General features: G+C 31.5%; 2 protein-coding genes across 3 annotated transcripts; one reads left to right on the top strand and one right to left on the bottom strand.

Moving 5' to 3' along the window:
* The first annotated feature begins 3,537 nt into the window (after positions 1 to 3,537).
* On the top strand, positions 3,538 to 12,149 carry LOC111032033 (lysine-specific demethylase 3B-like). The gene is made up of 10 exons (XM_022312203.1): positions 3,538 to 4,210; positions 4,763 to 4,827; positions 5,670 to 5,807; positions 5,902 to 5,997; positions 6,092 to 6,154; positions 6,345 to 6,377; positions 6,830 to 6,925; positions 7,020 to 8,839; positions 10,023 to 10,889; positions 11,000 to 12,149. The coding sequence occupies exons 1-10, from the start codon at positions 4,134 to 4,136 to the stop codon at positions 11,204 to 11,206; spliced, it is 3,462 nt and encodes a 1,153-aa protein (XP_022167895.1). The 5' UTR covers positions 3,538 to 4,133; the 3' UTR covers positions 11,207 to 12,149.
* A 608-nt stretch (positions 12,150 to 12,757) lies between these two features.
* LOC111032034 (ATP-dependent RNA helicase DEAH11, chloroplastic-like) lies at positions 12,758 to 17,070 on the bottom strand. Of its 2 annotated transcripts, XM_022312205.1 has the most exons (12): positions 16,783 to 17,070; positions 16,403 to 16,662; positions 14,903 to 15,474; positions 14,630 to 14,816; positions 14,483 to 14,563; positions 14,303 to 14,418; positions 14,133 to 14,220; positions 13,887 to 14,065; positions 13,623 to 13,733; positions 13,371 to 13,520; positions 13,016 to 13,266; positions 12,758 to 12,953 (listed from the first exon to the last, which is right to left on the bottom strand). In XM_022312205.1, exons 2-12 carry the CDS (start codon positions 16,403 to 16,405, stop codon positions 12,916 to 12,918), a joined length of 1,776 nt encoding a protein of 591 aa, XP_022167897.1. In that variant the 5' UTR covers positions 16,406 to 16,662; positions 16,783 to 17,070; the 3' UTR covers positions 12,758 to 12,915. The 2 variants fall into 2 exon arrangements, with proteins under 2 accessions (XP_022167897.1, XP_022167896.1); XM_022312204.1 differs by having other exon boundaries at positions 16,403 to 17,070.
* Positions 17,071 to 19,397: the final 2,327 nt, after the last annotated feature.

Below are 19,397 nucleotides of genomic sequence, written 5' to 3'. Positions count from 1 at the left end.
CGTAGGTTTCTGCCATGCCCCGGGGGTGGGGGATGGCAGTACTTGTTCTCCGGTCACCGCGACTTGTCCGGAGAAAAATGCCGCCCGGTGGCCGAGGATCGAACCGCGACCGGCTGCGTCGCAGCGGAAGAGTCAGACCACTCGGTCACCTCGTCCCCCTAAAGATAAATTATAATAATGTTATCCAGATAAAGATAAAGGTAGAAACCTTTGAAGAAAAATTGAAGAAAAAAAAAGTATCATTGCACATAATAATATTTCAGTTGATTTAACTATTTTCTCATTACATTTTCATTGTTTTTTCATTTAATTATTAAAAACTATTGGTTGGAAGTTCAAGGCTTTAAACTTACCGAACTATCAGAACATAATAGACGTCGGAAATCTGCAGCCCATGAAACAAACAGGTAATTGAAAATTAAAATATTATATGAAGAAGACAGAACAAAAATCCAGTGCGATGACGATAACATGGACGGAACCTGAAACACAATTGCGGGCAAGCTACTAGTCGTCACTGTCAAGGCTAACTTGTCAACATTAACGGAACACTATATAAAGAAGTGTTTCCGGACCGTGGCATGACGATGCGACTCGACGTCACGGCGTGGAAGGGTTTGGCCGGACGCCTGATTATGTGCAGTTGTCGTTGCCGGGGGGAATAACGGTCAGCACACCTCCACGAGGCCGAAGAACACCAGACAGGATGGCGGCGACGCGGGCAGTGGTGCGTGAAAGAGCACACGCTTGGTGACGTGGCGCCGTGGCGGTAACTGGTAAGTGGTAAGTCACCCTAAACGTTCGCTATCTTTGGAACGGCGATCACCTGCAGGCGCCCACCATTCCTCTTCGGCGGTACACCTGCGGCCTGCGATCGATTATTGCGTGCGCGAAGGCTACTCGTAACGGCGGCGACGACTGCAAAGCACGGCGACGGGTGAGTGAACTCGTTAGCTCGGAACACGGAAGACAGCATCGTAGTCGGATCCGCGGAAACTGATGGATGACTCATGTTGCTCGACGTCTCAGCAACGGACGCTGACGTGGACGACGTGGCCTACGCGATGGCCAGGGAGTATATCGTTACCGCCGATTCCCTCATTTTCGCCCAATGGTCGCGCCTCGGATTACGCAGCACCGCGGACTAGATACTGCCCAACTCTGAATATATATACAATGCCTTAGTCCGTGTTCATTGCTTTTACAGCATATCATAAGGCCTATGGCGACGACGTCGTCACAACAAGAATCGTCTTCAGCACTTGCACATCGTCGGTGGTATACAGCTCACAACATGGCGCACCAGCCGGTCGCCGTCACCCGTCTCGTCGCGGTCATCATAATATTTACTTAGTCATGGCGGTCACCCACGAGCATACACGCCAAAGACTGCTCACTCATCCGCACGAGCTTTTGAACTGTCTTAGAACGGCTGAAGTTGACCTGTAGCCACAATCATCACATACCACTCATCCCCTGCAGCTTATCGTGTCTTGCCCAGAGGCGGATTGGCCCGCCGGTGGGCCTATCCTCGTTTTAGAGCTCGGGGTCGAGGTACTTTGATTGTAGATTATTTTTGATAATATTTAACTGCGTGTCTACTTTTTTTACGGCTGTATATTCGAAACAAGATTTTGAATGTAATCTCAGCTCTACCGAGCCGTAGTGCACATGAGTTCATTTATCCGTCAATATTTCTATGAAATATGATTCGATATTTTTTATTCTGAGCGGAGTGATAAATGTATTCATTTTATATATTGACTTGAGTGGGTTTTCAAAAAAAAATTTTGACTGCAGTGACACGCCATCAGTCATCACTTTCCGAGGTAGTAAACATTTTTCGATTTTTTATTTCATCATCTTTTTTGGTAGAAGAGTGAATCTAACTGATAAATTACGTACTCTCATGTTAAACGTATATTATATTAAATAATTATATACAATGCAATTCTTAAAAAAAAAAAAGGAAACTTGTTGGAAATTTATTATTAATTATTATAATATTTGGGCCTGTCACTCGGTAATTTCCCGGGCCAAAATGTTAAGCCAATCCGCCGATAGTCTTGTCTGGTCTGGTGTTTTTTTTTATTATTTACCCATTTTTAATCCAATTCATTCAACTCTGAGCCATCATATTTTTTACGCCACTTTGAGCCATTATGACTAATACATATTATAATATATGTCTTTCAACAATATTACTATTTTTTTTTTCTAAATTGACGTTTTTTTATTATTTTGATTATTTGTTGTTTATGTGCATTTGCACAAAATACGAATTGTACGTATTGTGTTCAATGTATAAACACATCTGTTGAACACATTCGATACAATGATTAAAATTAAATTGATGAAGACACATACACACCAACAAAACAGAAATTAAACTTTGCCTACACGGAAAAACTACTCTACTAAGTAAAAACTACAGCATAAATGTATAACACAGGTAAAATAGTTTTTATATACTTAAAATATTCAAGACTTATAAATTTGATTACGATAGTATATAAAACAGACAGGCCATCTGAAGTAAAGTTTGTATTATTGATCCAAATTTGTAATTAGTAAATTAAAACTAATGTTTAGGTCTGGGATTTAAATTCCCTTGAAAATATTGAAAAATGATTTTTCAAAAAATATAAGACTAAAAAACATTAAAAATTCCACGGAATTGACCCAGTATTTCTTCGGACGTCAAGAAAAATTCGTGAATCTTTTTATTTAAAAACCAGATTACCTTATGTCAGGCATGTCAAACATGTCGGCTCATTTTTTTATCCGCGGACAGCAAGTATAATAAACAATTGATGGAAAAAAAGTTAAATAATTTTCCTTTCGTGTCACAACCATGTTAGTAAGAGCCAAGAGGTATACATTATGTTATATTCTGTCTTACACTCTTACCTTTTGATAAACGGTAATTGAATAAGTATTGCATTTAGTATCGTAAGTAATGAATGCAATAAAAAAATGTGAAAAATATATTTTTTTTCAATCGATTTATATGTGAGTAGTAAACTATTATACTTTAACTTTTAGACTTTAGTCAATGTGTTTGGCCTAGTTAATTCTTTGAGTTTGACACGTCTGCCTTATGTTGTTTTAGTAAAGTATGTGTAGGTATTTACTATTTGTATTGTATATTTTTTTTTCGTCGTAGTAATAGAATTAGGTTAAAAAATGACTTAAAAAAAAAATTATGCCCCAAAAAGTTAGGAAGTATAAAATTTGACAACAGAACTGACTACTTATTTGAACCGTAAACCGGCAGAACAAGATCCACACAACAAAAAATTATGACAAATAGCAATTTAAATGTTCCTAGTATTTGCACTTTGCAGCAAATAGTCCGTGCGTTTCGCACGAAAGACATATTCGTATATTTATCAAAGAAAAACGAACTAAGATAGAATCTATCGCGATGAGAAATAATATTGTTAATTCGCATATTATCTTAAAATAATTACTATAACGTCTTGTTGTTTACCTAGTATTACCGGTTACGACGACGCGCGACGATAAAAATAATATTATTCTATATTGTCCTGTGTTATCACAGTTGCTGATAATTCTGTTATAACATTATCAGCATTTATCCCATTCACGGAACAGAGACTCTGCAGACTCTTTCACAAGCCCGAGATTCCTACGTATTCCCATCACAGTCACTCTATGTACCAGCAGCAGCAGCAGCAGCAGCCTGCCATTATCCTGATTCCCGATGTGCGTTGATAACAGAGCGCGCGTGTACGTGCGTGCGCACTGTGACCGATGCCGACGGCTGCACAGCAGGACGTTTACTACTACTATAAACACAATCATGTACGGTGTATATTTTGTTGATAACGACAAGATAGACCACCATTCGAGAGGACGACTTTGGAAAAATTCGTATTTCGTTTTGGAAACCTGAATCGCCTTTGATCGGACCGCCGCCGTGCGTCTCCCTGCTCACCCATCCGCTTAAGGTTCGACGCGTTCCTCGCGCATCGGCACCATACTGCAGTCCACCACAGTCCACAGCTTCCTCACAATATTATGCGGTCCGTCTGCAGCGAAACAAATGCTGGTTCGTGTCCGGCCGTCGTGTGAAGTGGGTCTTGCCTGTCTTGCAAATCGCTGAAACCATGTTGAGCCCCAGCAACTATAATTCACCGCTGAACGAAGCACGGGGTAATGATGTGCAGTTACAAACAGACGTTGGGTAAGATAATACATTGTATGTGATATTCCCATAGACTGTGTCGGGTGGTATGTAGGTGCTCTGCAGTAGGATAGTGACTCTGTATACTATGACTAAACTCATCTCAGGTGTCCAGCTCCAGAGCACTGGATATAATGTCATGATGTACATTTTGATGAATCAACCACACCAATAACGATAGGTGGTATATCAATTTGTGTTGGTTTACTTGAGACAATGAGTTATGATTTGCTTGTAGTCAAGACTTATTGTTGATTAATTAAATATCACATACGATTTAGAAATATGCTATATTCTCTTGTTTTATTTTCAAATTGATTTAGGTACAAGTTTCTTATTTGTAGATAATTTTTCTGTTTAGTTACAAACCAAGCTTCCAAGTATTGGAATGATTTTAGTACTTTTTTTAATAAAACACTGCAGCCCTTCTTTCATAATCTGAAAGATTTGAAATATAATGTACATCAAACCAAAAGCAAATAATACATACATTATTTAAAAAAAGTATCTTTTAATTATTAGTAACCTAACATTAATTAATTTTACTTTTAGAAGAAAAGTCATTAGTGAATATACGGAAGTGATCAAATCTTCTGATGTAGAAAAAATTATTGAATGTAAGTGTAATGCATTTATTGTTATATTTATTTAGTAAGTAACATTGTCTGTTATTACTTAGTAGTATGAGGAGCCTCAAAACTGATCTACCTAATAAATTGCTATTTTCGGCAAATTATGTATAGCTTCAAATTTTGAATATAAAATCAGAAAATAACAGGGAAGTTCAGTTTTGAATTGAAATTTTATTCAATAATTCTATGCCAAAAATAATTTTTGGTTTAACTCAATTTTTAAAAAGAGAGATCACTTGCTAATATTGTCCGAGGCCAGGTTCATAGTTTATATCATACCGTGCTGTGTAGAGTTAAATATATTAAACTTTTATAGAATATATGGAACATGACATGGTATAGTTTGAACTTACCTTAAGCCTGAGCCCAGGCTACCTGTGCTACTTCACCAATCAGCAATATCTAGTATAATTGAAAAGTACTTTCGTCATATTACATGTTCATATAGGTATATCGGTCTAGAATAGTTTATATTGTTATTACTTATTATTAATACGGTAGCCGGTAAGTTTAATTATTATTATTCTTAAATTATCAGTTATCTGTTGATTTTGAAAACTATTGGGAAATTTAAATTTTGACCTCCTCAATGCACCATCTAAATTCACTTTCCTACCAGAAAAGTTGCAGTTGAAGAAAATTGTAGCAATTTTACTGCAAGAAACAGTGGTCACAGACAAAAAAAAAAATTAATAAATATTATAACACACATTGTAAAATCAATACATTCAGTGAAGCTCTCATAATCTAAAATAGATATTGTTTCCAAATAACTTTAAAATAGCTTTGAATTGGTACTTATAGATTTTTGAATGTTGTTGATATAGATGAAATAATAACTGTCGGAGGAGTAGATGGCAGAACATTTACAAATTTAGAAAATTGTTTACCAAATGATCCATATGATGATAATCAAGATTCCATTTCAAAATGTGAGGTGTCTATAACGGATATATCACCAACAAGTAATACAAAATTAAAAACTCATATTTTTTTTAAATTCTTTGAAAAAATATTTTTAAATGATGGATGTTAACTAACAATTCGTATGGTTTTTAGGTTATAATGATCAAATATCATCTGATGGTACACGTAATGATAATCAAGATTCTGTTTCAAGACGTGAAGTATCTATAGAAAAAATATCACCAAAAGGTAATATAAAATTAAAAACTGATATATATTTTAAATTTTTTGAATAAATATTTTTAAATGATGAATGATAACTAACAATTTGTATGTTTTTTAGATTATCATGATCAAATATTATCTGATGGTATATGTAATGATAATCAAGTTTCCATTTCAAGATGTGCAGTGTCTATAGAAAGGTTATCGCCAACAGGTAATATAAAATTAAAAACTGATATATTTTTTGAATTCTTCGAAGAAATATTTTTAAATGATGAATGTTAACTAACAATTTGTATGTTTTTTAGATTATCATGATCAAATATTAGCATATGGTATATGCAATGATAATAGAGATTCCGTTTCAAGAGGTGAAGTGTCTATAGAAGAAATATCACCAACAGGTAATACACAATTAAAAACTGATATTTTTTTCAAATTCTTTGAATAAATATTTTTAAATGATCGATGTTAACTAACAATTCGTATGTTTTTTAGATTATAATGATCAAATATTATCTGATGGTACATGTGATGATAATCAAGATTCTATTTCAAAATGTGATGTGTCTATAGAAGAAATATCACCAACAGGTAATATAAAATTAAAAACTAATATATTTATTCAAATTCTTTGAATAAATATTTTTAAATAATGAATGTTAATTAACAATTCGTATGTTTTTTAGATTATAATGATCAAATATTATCTGATGGTACATGTAATGATAATCAAGATTCCATTTCAAAATGTGATGTGTCTATAGAAGAAATATCACCAACAGGTAGTATAAAATTAAAAACTGATATATTTTTTAAATGATGAATGTTAACTAACGATTCATATGTTTTTTAGATTATGATGATCAAATATTATCCGATGGTACATGCAATGATAACCAAGATTCCATTTCAAGAGGTGAAGTGTCTATAGTAGATATATCACCAACAGGTAATATAAAATTAAAAACTGATATATTTTTTGAATTCTTTAAATAAATATTTTTAAATGATGAATGTTAACTAACAATTTGTATGTTTTTTAGATTATCATGATCAAATATTAGCTTATGGTACATGTAATGATAATCAAGATTCCATTTCAAGATGTGAAGTGTCTATAGAAAAGTTACCGCCGTCATGTAAAACAAATCATGTGTTCAATGTAGAAAATACCAGTTTGGATCATTTAATTGAATGTGTGGTTGATGACTCATATGAAGAAAATAAATTACACATGGAAGCAGAAGTAAGTTTGGACGATGCTTTCAGACAATGTTTAAATGAAATAAGTGGTGACTCTGATGGCGATTATAATTTTGATAATATTTTAAAACAATTAAGTACAAATGGTTTATCAACCGAAACCAATCACAAAAGAAAAATATTACTTTCAGATGAACATATTGTTACTGAAGCTGATAAAGATAATAATAGCAATTGTAGCTGTGGCTTTTCTAAATTTGAAAATACTAATAAAAAAAGAATAGTTGATGGAATGATTGACATTTCAAGACAATCTCATTCAAAATCTTGTCAAGAAATTTGTCATAATATATTTTTTGATGAATCCGAAATAGAACCCTTTAAAAAGACTTATAAAAGATTTTTACAACAATGTATTTGTCTTAATCTTCCTCCAGCGATTGATAAATGTATTGAATGTCGTGTTTACCAAATGAAAAATAATTTGACCAGACGTGATTATGATAAAATTACGTGTAGGTTTTATGCATTCCGCCAATTAAGATTTCGAAAATCTGGAATATTGGCTGTCGCTGGGTATCCAGATCCTTATAAAAATATGACACTTATCGATTTTCATATGTGGTTACCTAGGAAATATGAATCTGCTCCTTGTGATTTTAACATTCGAGCATCAATAAAAATTTTAGAAGATGCAGGAGGTCAGTTTTGCATGTTGGTTAAGGAAGAAATAGACGCACTAAAATTGAATTTACCATATAATGGAAAACCACGAAAGATACTATGGAAAAAATGTGTGAAAGGAGTTAGAGAAATGTGCGATGTTTGTAGAACGACAATATTCAACCACCACTGGTGTTGTCGTAAATGTGGATTTGTAGTTTGTGTTGATTGCTTTAAGACCAAACTCAAAGATACTCCACTAACTGAAAAACAAACCATCAGCAATTTCAACAAAAAAATTTGGTTACTTTGTTCGAACCAGAAAGAGCATCAGATTGAAAAACTTTTTATAACCCAAATACTGGCTGGGAATACTTTAAAATGTATTTCAGACCTCATGCACGACACATGTCATACTCATAATATACCTTTAGGTTGTAGTTGCAATGATAAATTGGAAAAGATTTTTCCTCCTAATTTTATTGATCCTGCTTTTGACAAAGTTTTTAAAATGTACGAACAGCCTAACTCTGATGATACAAATTGTCATGGAGGTGACGAAACTTTAGAGTTAAAGGCTTTAATAAATAGACAATATGAACATTATTTGAAGTATTGCGATAATGATTCAATTAAAGGGATTGAAGAAGTTAAACCAGGAGTATTTAAAATTAAATCTGAAGTGAAATCTGAAGTATTTGAAATTAAATCTGAAGTGAAATCTGAAGTATTTGAAATTAAATCTGAAGTGAAATCTGAAGTATTTGAAATTAAATCTGAAGTTGAATCTGAATATGAAGAATGTGATATTATTCATAAGAAAAATGTTGAAGATACAATTTATGCATTTGAACATATCAAAGAAAAAGAATGGTTTCCACCCAAATTATCATTATTGTCGAATGATAAAACCCACGCATCTCATATGTGGCTGTGCGAAGGACATCTGTTACGTTTGTTAGATCCAAAAAGTGACATTAACTATACAATTTTTCAGGTACTTAAAAATACTTTTTTTAATAATTCCATGTTATATTAGAAATATTTAAGCCTTTTTACTAATTCCAATTCATGTCCTGGGAAAGTAAAATATGCAAAAAAACAAAGAGTGCTAAATTTAAACTCTGGGGTGTTTAATTAGAACTTGGGGGTGCCAAAGACCCTTTAGCATCCTTCCTAGTAGTGCCAGTGCTAAGCATATTAGAAAATAAGAAAATATGTCTAAACTAACTTAACCTTTTGGAAATAAAATTTTTTATAAACTTGTTCTGGAGAAAAATAAAAATGTGATTGATAAATTAAAAACCGTAATAAATCAGCTGACAAGCAAATGTTTAAGAAGTTTAAAACATGATGTAAAGTTTAAAAATAATTCATTGTTTCATTGTGATAAATTTTGAATTTGAGTTTAGTAACATAAATAAATTTAATTTAAAAAAAGACAAGTCAAGTTCTGTAAATGGATATTTGAGATACTAAAGGTTGAAGGAATCTTTCAAATTTTGATAAAAATTTGATCCAATATTTTTTTATTACTGTTTATACAATATTTTCAGAAATCACTAAAAAATCCCACATCTCGATAATTACTAAAAAGTCCATATTTTGGTAAATACGAAAAATACTGTACCTTAGTAATTGGTATTTTTGGTGAATTTAGAAGTGAAACATTCAGGAAAATATTACATCTATTTTAAAAATCATGTATGTAATTGTTATGAATATATAAATTATAAAGGTATAAGGTATTTTCAGTAACAACAGTGATACCTGAATCACAGTTTACCAGTATTCTAAAATGGCGATATTTACCTGTATACCAAAAATATTGTCAGTCCTAGTTTATAGATCAATATAATAATATAAAGACATAAAATGTTAGACATGTAAGTTTTAGTTTATAAAAATTTTTAAATATATGAGTTGGCTGTGTAATATAAAAAAATTTGTAAGATTTGTAAAAATAATTATTTTACTCCATCCTTCTGAGATAATATTAGTAAAAATAAATTGAAAAGTTAGAGTTATGATGAATTTGTAAAATGTTTGAAAAGAAAAATGTTTAAACATCCATGAATGGCCAGGTGGGGTCTACTTTACATGCAACCAACCTGTGAACTGAATATACAATAAATTATGTATCATTTCAGTTATAATTTAATCTTTATTATACTTTATAGGAACAATGGAGGCGTGGACAACCGGTACTAGTGAGTGATGTTGGAAATAAATTAGACTCTTCTCTATGGCATCCAGAATCATTTTCCCGTGATTTTGGCAATCAGATTAATGACCTGATTGACTGTACCACTGGCAATGTAATTTCAGACCAACCAATGAGCAAGTTTTGGAATGGTTTTGAAAATTCTGAGGAAAGGTTGTGTGATAAATTGGGCAATGTAATGTTACTGAAACTAAAAGACTGGCCGCCTTCGGCAGATTTTGCAGAAACATTGCCCAATAGATTTCAAGATTTGATGAATTGCTTACCACTGAAAGAGTACACACACCGTAATGGTAAATACAATTTGGCTTCTCGTCTGCCAGATTGCTACGTTCGGCCAGATTTGGGCCCAAAAATGTATACAGCCTATGGTAATGCAGGTACAACTCACAAACAAGTAGGCACCACAAACCTGCATTTGGACATATCAGATGCTGTTAATGTGATGGTTTATGTTGCTATCACAAAGAACTGCAAAGATTATGATTACGATTGGCACGTGAGGGAAGCATTACAAGTAATTGAAGAAGCTGGGTGTGATGATTTGACATTAAGACGGATTTATGAGCACGGAGAAACTCCTGGTGCCCTGTGGCATATTTACCATGCGTCAGATGCTGACTCGATTAGGGATTTGTTGATCAAAGTTGCAGTTGAACATGGAACACCTCTAGAACAATTCAGCGATCCAATACACGATCAGTCCCACTATCTAGACGAATACCTCAGGGAGCGCTTGTTTAGAGAATATGGTGTCAAAGGATATGCGATTGTTCAGTATTATGGCGACGCAGTGTTCATTCCAGCCGGAGCTCCTCACCAGGTACAAAATACATCTGTAAATTAGATAGTGATAAAAAAAATATTAATTTAAAGATTTAATTAAAAATAATGCATAATATTGTATATTTTGTTATATGTTCTTTATTTTAGGTTAGAAATTTACACAATTGTATAAAAGTTGCTGAAGATTTTGTATCACCAGAAAACGTGCACCATTCATTTCGTATGACGCAAGAGTTTCGGCAACTAACCGACAGTCATACTAACCACGAAGACAAATTACAGATCAAAAATATTGTATTTCATGCAGTCAAAGACTCAATTTCAGTGTTGATGCATACCCCACACAATCTATAACAAAATTAAAATATTTGTTGCACCCACAAATATTATTGAAATAGTAAATTAATATTAATACTATAAGCATTTTTTTTACATTTCAATCGAAAATTACCATATGTTGCCATTTCAATTTTAGTCAGTTTTTTTTTTAAAGTTTTAATTGTTCTAATTAACATAATAATTTATCAATTGTTTTAAGATTTTAAGGCTGTGTACATAAATATTACTTATTGTTATCACTTATAATTATGGTTTATGAAAAATAAATTGAACTACTATTTTATTATTTTTTAGAAAATATTTTCTGTACATGATAAAAAAATGTATACTCATATTTTTGTGGACATAAATTGTCGCTTCAGACTGTATTTATATTTAAATTAATGAAGCAATAATTGACTATCCGTCTGTATAAGTAATTTTAAGTGAACTTTGTTACTCTATTATGTAAGTAATAAATTAAGGTAAATGTTGACAATTAAGAAGATGCTATTTTTTTAATGTATTGCATAATTTTTTTTTAGAAAAATTTAAAAATTAAAAAAAAAATTAGAATTTTAACTGAGCCTTGTATCGAAATTTCTTCATCTCATTCATTTAATACCAAAATCTTTCTTTTAATTTTATCCTTTTGTTTAAAAAGTAATAATTTAAGTTTTTACATTGAAAACTTTTGTATACACGATCAAAAATAAATTGTTGGTGGTTTTGACCAACAATAAGTTCCGGCAAATTCTGTGAGCTTGCTAAACCATGGACATACACTAAATAGAATATTAGTTGATTTTTCCACCTGCACGTGTTGTCTCCGTTCAACAAACATACAACATAGCAAAAATTGTTTAGAGGTAAATAAAACCACTCAAGCTAAATAACTAACTTTTCATAGTATTAAGAAGAGGACATTTAGAGTGCAACATCATTTTTAATTTTTCGATATCACAAATACAAAAAAAGTTTTTCAACTTTGAAATAATAAATTTTTTTTACAATAAGAACTCTTTTTGTATTTGAGAAATAAAAACGATATTGCGCAGTAAAGGTTCTCTTGTGTATAGTGTGAACATTTGGTTCCTTAGCTACCTGGACTACAGCTTGAGCTGTTCAATATCAAGCTAAACGGTTTTGTACATTTGCAAGACGTTGACAACACATGTGGGAGGGGGTAGTGTCCTATGGTAAAACACTATGTATCTATATAACTTCTAAGGCATATAAGCATTTGTAAAGTATATTTTTAAGCCAACTAAAAAAAAAATAATTCCGACATAACTGTTTTCTCTATTTTTTGCTCAAATTCTGAATGATTCTTCACGATTGTAATATAAATCAACAGGACACCATAAATATATATATGTTATACATATGACAAGTAATGCAGTGTTAACTATCATTGAAAGATTTGGTTTATAGACATGATTTTATAATCTGACACTGGCAAAAGAATACAAAATTTTATTGCAAATCTAAGATGGTAAATTGTTAATGTAATGATATTTTTTATTTTATTAATACATTCAATTTCAATTTGATTACATAACATATAAATATTTTTCTTTTAACTATATTACATATATATAAGGAATGACTATGACATAATTAAAAAATAAATAACACAATTAACTTGCTAGTATGAAAATAAAAATTAAAAACACTGTTCTCGAAATTGTACTTAATAATCTGTGACATTTATAAGCAATTTGCAATTTACACATCTGTGTAATTTAATATCTTGGTTTTTTAACTTTAGGTTCCAATGATCCTAGAAAACAATTAAATTATGATATACTAATAATATGATGATGATTTAAGAAAAAAACTTACTCATATCTTTGAGATTATTAATATCTTCTACATTTTGACCAATGACTGTAGCTACTACTTTATTTACATCTAAAGCAGATACCTGACTGTTTGGAGAATTATTTGATTTTTTTAACGCTGGCAAAATTTTATTTATATCAATATTTTTTAACAAATCAGGTTTTTTTAATTTCAGTTCATTTATTATTAATCTAGCAGCAGCTTCTACAGCAGTAGTGTGTACAATATTTTCATCTGTGTATAACGGACACCTAATAATCAATCATAAACATATTTTTTTCATTATTTAAATCATGATTGAAATATGTACATAACTATAATATATTTATAATTATTGACTGTTAACAAAACCCACTTGTTTTCCATCACTGTTTGGTGGTAAAAATGGGCATAATTTGAGTTGACTGGCTGCCTACATATGTAACACATTTGTTTACCACAACTGCAAGTCATTTTGTTGCATCCGTCTTCCTTGACAAACTTGCGTTTACAATTATAACAAATTCTACATTGTACAAGCAATACAATTAATAGATGTATATTATAATCTTTCTAAAATATATTCAAAGTCTAAAGCTAAACTACAAATATATAATACAAGACCAACCTTATGAGTACTTCTGTCATTTTGTTTTCAATCATGGTTCTGACTTGTACTTCTGGAGCTTTCTCTATCTGATCACATCTGTATGGGAAATGACTTTCTTCCCGACATTGCCTAGAGAAATCAAATATATTTTTCGTGTTAAAAAAGATGTTGAAGCAGTGGAACCAAATATACATTAGGATTATTTTGTAAATGGTAGAACATTGGTCCACTCTGCACTTGCACATTTTGTCTCTAAATTATTATATAAAATAATGTTCTTACCGGCAAGTTTCTTTTTTGCATTCAGGATTCAAGCAGTTAATAATTTTGAGATCAGGAGACAAAATAACAGAGTAATCACAAAATGCACATGTTTCAAGTCCTTCAATGCCAGCTGCTTTAATTTCTTGTGCTTGCTTCAACCTCATTATACGTTGATATAGTTTGTCATCAACAATGCTCTAAAAATATAAAAATTAAAAGCCAACCAAATACATATTATCTGAGCAATAAAAAATAAATACTTACTTTTATCATTGTTAAATTAAATTCTTCACCACAGTCAGCAAAGCATTTAATATCTACTTTACTTCCACCAACTGCAACTTCTGTACCTCTAAAACAACATAAAAATAATTTTGTTTGAAAATTCTAATAATAAACAATATTTGGCTGTTTAATAAATAGTTAAGATTTACTTTTTTATACATGCTGAACAAAACATATGCCCAGCTGGACAAGAAAAAACTTCACTGGTTAATAGTTCATTATCAAAACAGCATCCACAAGTGTTTAACTCGCCAATAGACTTGGCCTATCAACACAATTTAAATATCACAGCAAATGTATTAGAGGGTATGTTATTTTAAATAATTTACCTGTTCAACTTGAATTCTATGTACAGTTTTTATGGACTCTATATAATTCAAAATTTCATCTTTATGATCAAGATATGCTATCTATAATAATTATTAATTACTTGTTAAAAGTGCTAAAAACATAAAAAAATTAAATTTTATAATTACTTCTTTTAAAAATTCCACATTTTCTGTTGTCTTGTAATTGACTGAATGACGATTACCAAATGATTTTCTCTTATTCTTTAAATGAACTGGTGAAGGATCGGCTAGTAAAGATTCGACAGTATTCGATAAATTGTATTTATTAATAATAAACTCAGTACGAATCTTTGCCATTGAAAGAAGATTAAACCTATTAAAAAAAAAAATGTGTTCAAGTTACTTATCTTTAAGTACATTCATTTGAATATATTCAAAATTGTTCCAAGTAAAACTCACCTGTCGCTTAAATAAGACAGTGATTCATTAAAATGTGTGGAACATGAATTCAATTTTATATTTTTGAAGTAATTAACTGGATCAGGGCACATCTTCAAAAACTCTTGAACGTTGAAACCGTCTCTTAAATTCTGTACAATGCCCAAATGGTTAACGTGGTCATTGTACTCTTTTATTCTAGGATAGTATTTTTTATTTGTAGTAATTTGACCAATGAATTCGTACAGATTATTGTCATTATTGACATAGAACTCTCCAACTAGATCCAAGTAAATGGGGTCGGCTTCTGGTATAATATCTTTTAAATTTGTCGTTAATTGTACTGCGTCAGGAGATATAGTTAATATGTCTTCATATTGTAGTTTGATAAGAGTTGCGTCAAGGTTATTCATTGTTTCATCAAGTTTGATGAGCAAATACAAACGACTTATATCACTATGAATATGAAGTGTTTTAATAACATTTGACATATACTGTTTGTACAAAGTCTGCCAACCATAATTTTCAAATTTTGGATATGCAATACATTCTGCTAGTGTGTTTTCTTTCTCACTGATTGTTACAACTTCAGCCTAGAAAAAATATTTAAGTTGTTGTGGATATTTTTATTTAAGAAACATAAAATTTGTACCTATAAGTAATACAAAAAAATTAATTAACACTATTCGACATTTATAATTCAATGCTTCAATCAAACTTTATATTCTGTAAACTCTCTTTCAAACATTCTTTAGATATATGAATAAATGCAATATTACAGTTAGAGGTCTCCATTATACGGATCACTTGTTTGTATCTGAATAGAGTTGAAGCATTTTTAACATTAATTTACAACACATAATATTTTGATTGAAAATTCAAATACTTCATCAAGCATAATAAATTATGTCATTTGTTCAATTACCACAGATTAAAAGAAAAAACTACTTTATAATAATTCTAATCAACAATATATGTTTAGTTTTCACTATTAAAAGACAAAAATAAAATCTGAAAGATAAGCACATTATGTCAATCATATCTAAGCGTAACTAGGTACCTCCAGCTGAATATAATGATGCTGAAGCAATTTGAAAGCATAAAAAAAATCAGTAAGAAGTTGGTAGAAAAGTTAAATACACATTTGGTAGTAGTACAACCGGACACTTAAATGGCAAAAGTTATTAAAATCAAAATGGTGCAACAGTATATTGTAAGGAAAACAACACTTAATATTTTCATAATACAAATGCTAGAGGGCAAAATTAAATATTTGGCAGTGGACATTATTTTTCAGTCTAAATTAATGAAAACGAGATTATGTTATTATAGTAATTACTCGATAAGGGTTCACAAAATGAATTTTATCATGCCTCAACTAATAGTTGGTCGTTGTGAAACAGAGCGAGTAATGCAATGGGGAAGTCTTGCGGTCTCAAAATAAACGTCTGATTACTGCCCAATTTCTAAACTCAATTTCACCTGTTTGCAGATTTTAAAAAACCTCAGTGTTCAACTTACCATTTTTTGGACGGATTTTTGAACTCAATGAAGACGGTTTCAGATCTGAGCACGTATCCAGCCAGTGACGGTCCTAAGTCGAATTCGGTAGACGGAATTATTCGTCTCCTGAGGATGGGCAAGTCGCAGATGACATCAAATTTTGATCAGGACATCGGCGGAAACGATAAGTAGCGACGTTAGGCCATAGAAACCCACAATTCAAATTAATTCAAATCACTGACGACCGTTGTCGGCGATCGACATTTTCATGGTAATTGCTGTCGAACGTCAAAACATGACAATGAAAGTAACATAATAACACCTTCACCATCAGAGTAAATAATAAAATATATCTATAAAACCGAATCGTGTAATATAGAATAAAAAAAAACACATACAGTCACCATCACTCGCCCGCCAATATAAATGCACAAACGGAGGGAACTGCGGTAACCGCCAACCCGGTAGGAGGCGAGTACGTGACGATAAAATTAATAATAACTAATAATAAACGTACATGGTTTATAATTATAACTTGTGACTTGTAAGAACACACAATGTATCGTTATTATCGCACACAAAATACAAAAATATTCGGTTTCAGTGCACATGTTTTTCCCTTATCAAACGTTTAATATTTTTCGCACAGACTGAATACGATTACAGGAATATACCGATTACCGAGTAAACCCTCGACTTGTTCTCTTCCATAATATGTTATATACCATCATTTCGGTGTATTATTTTATTGAATTCGGTTTCACGAATACGCGGAAGGCGGAATACGAACGATTTTAACTTTAAAGATTCAACACAGTGGGTAAATATTATAATGTATATTAAATTGTTGTATAATAATCTGTTGTGTTAAATCCCAGCAAAAACACTTCGTTTAACTTCTTGTAAAAAATTGCTACGTTATACAAGTAAAATTTACTTGATTCATAGATGGACCACGGTAATTTCTGTTGATAGTTTGATACACTTTTGAATCCATTTTTAAAAAATGGAAGCAAATTATAAAACATCTATTTAATATTTGTAGTTAAAAATACAATAAATAACACTTGGTTATTATAAATTACTGAGCGGCGGCGAAAATACATGTCAACACTGAGTGTCGCCAGAACGAATGTCGAATACAATCATAGAACAATATTACTATATTAGTAATTAGTATTTACTAATTAGTAATTACCATTAAATTTAGTATAGTATTATTTGTTAGTTTATTACGATAAGCGAAGGCGCAGGCGACGGCGAGAACCGCTGCCCAGTGTACGACGTAGTAGAGGGGTAATAGGGTCTCTAGCGCTACGCCGTCGAACGGTACAACTAAAAACGGTCGAGCAAAATATCTTTTTGCCTCAAAAATACTTCACTTATATCATTAATATATTCTTTATTATTCGACCATTTTTTTTTTAAATATATAAGTATAATCTGCATATAATGCCCGATCTATCGACACTACAAACGGTCTGTAGGTCTATTTAAAGAAAATGGGCAAATTCACACACATTCAATGGGCAAACTCTGGCTCGTGTAATATACTGCTACTGTCATGGTTAGGTTAGGTTAGGTTAGTTTTATTTTTTGGCCGTGTGTGAGTTGCGGCCACGGTTATCTACTAGATAGATAACCTAACCTAGTTAGTAGATAACTGTGGTTGCGGCCCGACTTGTCGTTTCCGGTGTTGGAGACTGGTGAATTCCGGCCCATTAATATTTTAGGTATAGGTTAGTTACGGCCCGAGTAATTATCATTATCTATGTACCTTACCTATATAATATATATATATACCTATTATCAAGGCTGGTCAAGCTAACGATTTTTTTTTAACTCGATAAGTTAAATTATTTTAAAATAATAAAGTTAAGTTTAAAGTTACTCATATTTTTTCGTTAACTACTCGTTAAGATAAACGTTAATTAAAAAAAAATAAGTTTTAAGTTTTTGCCAAAACAATAGTCAAATTTTTATTTATATAACACAAATTTTTTTTATTAATATATGATAACTTTTATTTTTTATTATTTATTTTTTTTTAAGACAAATATTAATATAAGTACGACAATTTATACTAGAAAATACGTAATATTGTGATGTTTATATACTATATATATGGATATATAGTATATAATATATATATGTAATATATACATTATTGATGGCTGCAATTCGTAAGTACCTCTCATAAACCCGGGCCGCAACTCGTACGCTATTTAGGGGTTGGGCCGCAACTCACCAACACCGTATTTTATACTTAGCTTCGCGCCACTACCGTTGAGCTGGATTATATCAACACGGATATTTACTTTATTATGGTGACCGCCTCAAACCTCAATTTAATTGATAAAAGCTTATTAAAAATATACATACTCACATATTACATTATTTTAATAGATGTTTATTTTAGTAGTTCGATTGTTCAATAATTATGATAAACACAGTAATTGAGTAATGACCACGATTCACGATCATTAGAAAATAATAATAACTTATATTAGTAAATCATAATAATGGTTGAAAATCAATACAGAAACTAACCTAACCTAACCTAACCTTTTCTTAACACGCACTTTTTAACGCGGGTTGCACAAATCCGTTTGGAATTTGGGAATGGAGTTATATAAAATATAATATAAACAATAATACATACATAATATGTGATCTTCGGTTTGTCCAGAATCTAATAAAAAACCTCTTCCAGCTGAATAAATGGTAAATATGTAACTAAAATTCAACTAAACAAAAATCAAAAAATCCACATGTTTTCTAACACACTTACACATCCGGTGACACTACACTACATAGGACATAATACGCAATAACCACGGCAAGAACTGGTGGTTTGTAGCATTTTAAGCATACGTGGAACTAAAGTGAGGTGTTAGTGAGCGATTGTACCGCCTCCAGTGGCTTTTTTTCGTATAGAGCCATATACTACCATAACTCATAAGTATTACTGAAAAAACGCCACTGGGGGCGGTACAATCGGCTCACGTTTCTC

This window comes from Myzus persicae, unplaced genomic scaffold (genome assembly GCF_001856785.1).
Source record: "Myzus persicae strain clone G006 unplaced genomic scaffold, MPER_G0061.0, whole genome shotgun sequence".
Classification (NCBI taxonomy): Eukaryota; Metazoa; Arthropoda; class Insecta; order Hemiptera; family Aphididae; genus Myzus; species Myzus persicae.
The sequence above is the reverse complement of the archived record's forward strand: the minus strand, read 5'-3'. Positions and strand labels throughout refer to the sequence as shown.

Coding starts and splice junctions, on each gene's coding strand:
- LOC111032033 (XM_022312203.1), top strand. CDS start 4,134: ATGTTGAGCCCCAGCAACTATAATTCACCGCTGAACGAAGCACGGGGT. Junction 4,828..5,669: donor TGTAGAAAAAATTATTGAAT/GTAAGTGTAATG, acceptor TTGTTGATATAG/ATGAAATAATAACTGTCGGA. Junction 6,378..6,829: donor AGAAGAAATATCACCAACAG/GTAATACACAAT, acceptor TATGTTTTTTAG/ATTATGATGATCAAATATTA.
- LOC111032034 (XM_022312204.1), bottom strand. Junction 14,221..14,302: donor TGTTCAGCATGTATAAAAAA/GTAAATCTTAAC, acceptor ATGTTGTTTTAG/AGGTACAGAAGTTGCAGTTG. Junction 14,066..14,132: donor TTAATTTAACAATGATAAAA/GTAAGTATTTAT, acceptor TTATATTTTTAG/AGCATTGTTGATGACAAACT.